We start from the raw sequence: 946 nt of genomic DNA on the forward strand, positions 1-946 counted from the left end.
GGCTTGCAGATGCCCCCTGGGTAATTTGGAGGTTCATCCTGAACCCCCCTGCCTTGCAGACTCCCCCCACACACCCCCCAGCAGTTTGGAGGTTCATCTGCCCCCTACCCTGACGTTTTGGGGGCTCGGCTGTCCCCCTGCCCCAGCGGTCTGGGGGTTCACCTTCCAGCTCACCCCCAGTCTGGGGGTTCCTCCCCTCAACCTTTCGGGGGTTCACCCCCAACCCCGGCCGTGTTGTGCCCCCCCCAGGTGAGCTACCTGGAGATCTACTGCGAGCGTGTGCGGGACCTGCTGAACCCCAAGAGCCGGGGGGGGCTGCGGGTGCGGGAGCACCCCCTGCTCGGGCCCTACGTGCAGGACCTGTCCCGCCTCGCCGTCGCCTCCTTCGCCGACATCGCCGACCTCATGGACAGCGGCAACAAGGCCAGGTGGGGGCAAGGGGGCACCCCCAGGCACCGAGGGTTCCCCCAAACCCCACCCAGACACCGAGGGTCCCCCCCCCAAAATCCCTCCCCCAGGACGGTGGCAGCCACGAACATGAACGAGACGAGCAGCCGCTCGCACGCCGTGTTCACCATCGTGTTCAGCCAGCGCCGCCGGGACCCCCTCAGCGACCTCACCACAGAGAAGGTCAGGGCTGCCCCAAAGTCACCCTGAGACCCCCCGGAGTCACCACCCAAAACCCACCCCAGACCCTCCAAAGTTCCCCCGAGCCACCCCCAATCCCCCGAGTTACCCCCAAATCCCCGCTGAATTCCCCCGTATCCCCAAACTCACCGCGAAATATCCCCAAATTTCCCCCGAGTCCCCTGCAAACGTCCCCAAATCCCCCCCGCATCCCTCCCAGGCTCCTCCCAAATCCCACCCAGTTCCCTTTGCTCCCTCCAACCACCCCTGCAATCCCCCAATCCCCCCCCAAATCCCCTGAAATCCCCTGAAAACCCCC

The 946-nt window shown here is 66.0% G+C and overlaps 1 protein-coding gene across 1 annotated transcript; it reads left to right on the forward strand.

Moving 5' to 3' along the window:
- Positions 1–59: 59 nt before the first annotated feature.
- Positions 60–657, forward strand: LOC113980486 (kinesin-like protein KIF1C; the record flags this gene model as incomplete). The annotated part of the gene is made up of 2 exons (XM_027707693.1): positions 60–428; positions 519–657. Coding segments are annotated over 2 exons (508 nt in total), but the record flags the coding sequence as incomplete, so codon positions are not given.
- Between the last annotated feature and the right edge of the window lie 289 nt (positions 658–946).

The sequence above is a fragment of the Neopelma chrysocephalum genome, unplaced genomic scaffold (assembly GCF_003984885.1).
Source record: "Neopelma chrysocephalum unplaced genomic scaffold, ASM398488v2 Primary Assembly neopelma1_94390, whole genome shotgun sequence".
Classification (NCBI taxonomy): domain Eukaryota; kingdom Metazoa; phylum Chordata; class Aves; order Passeriformes; family Pipridae; genus Neopelma; species Neopelma chrysocephalum.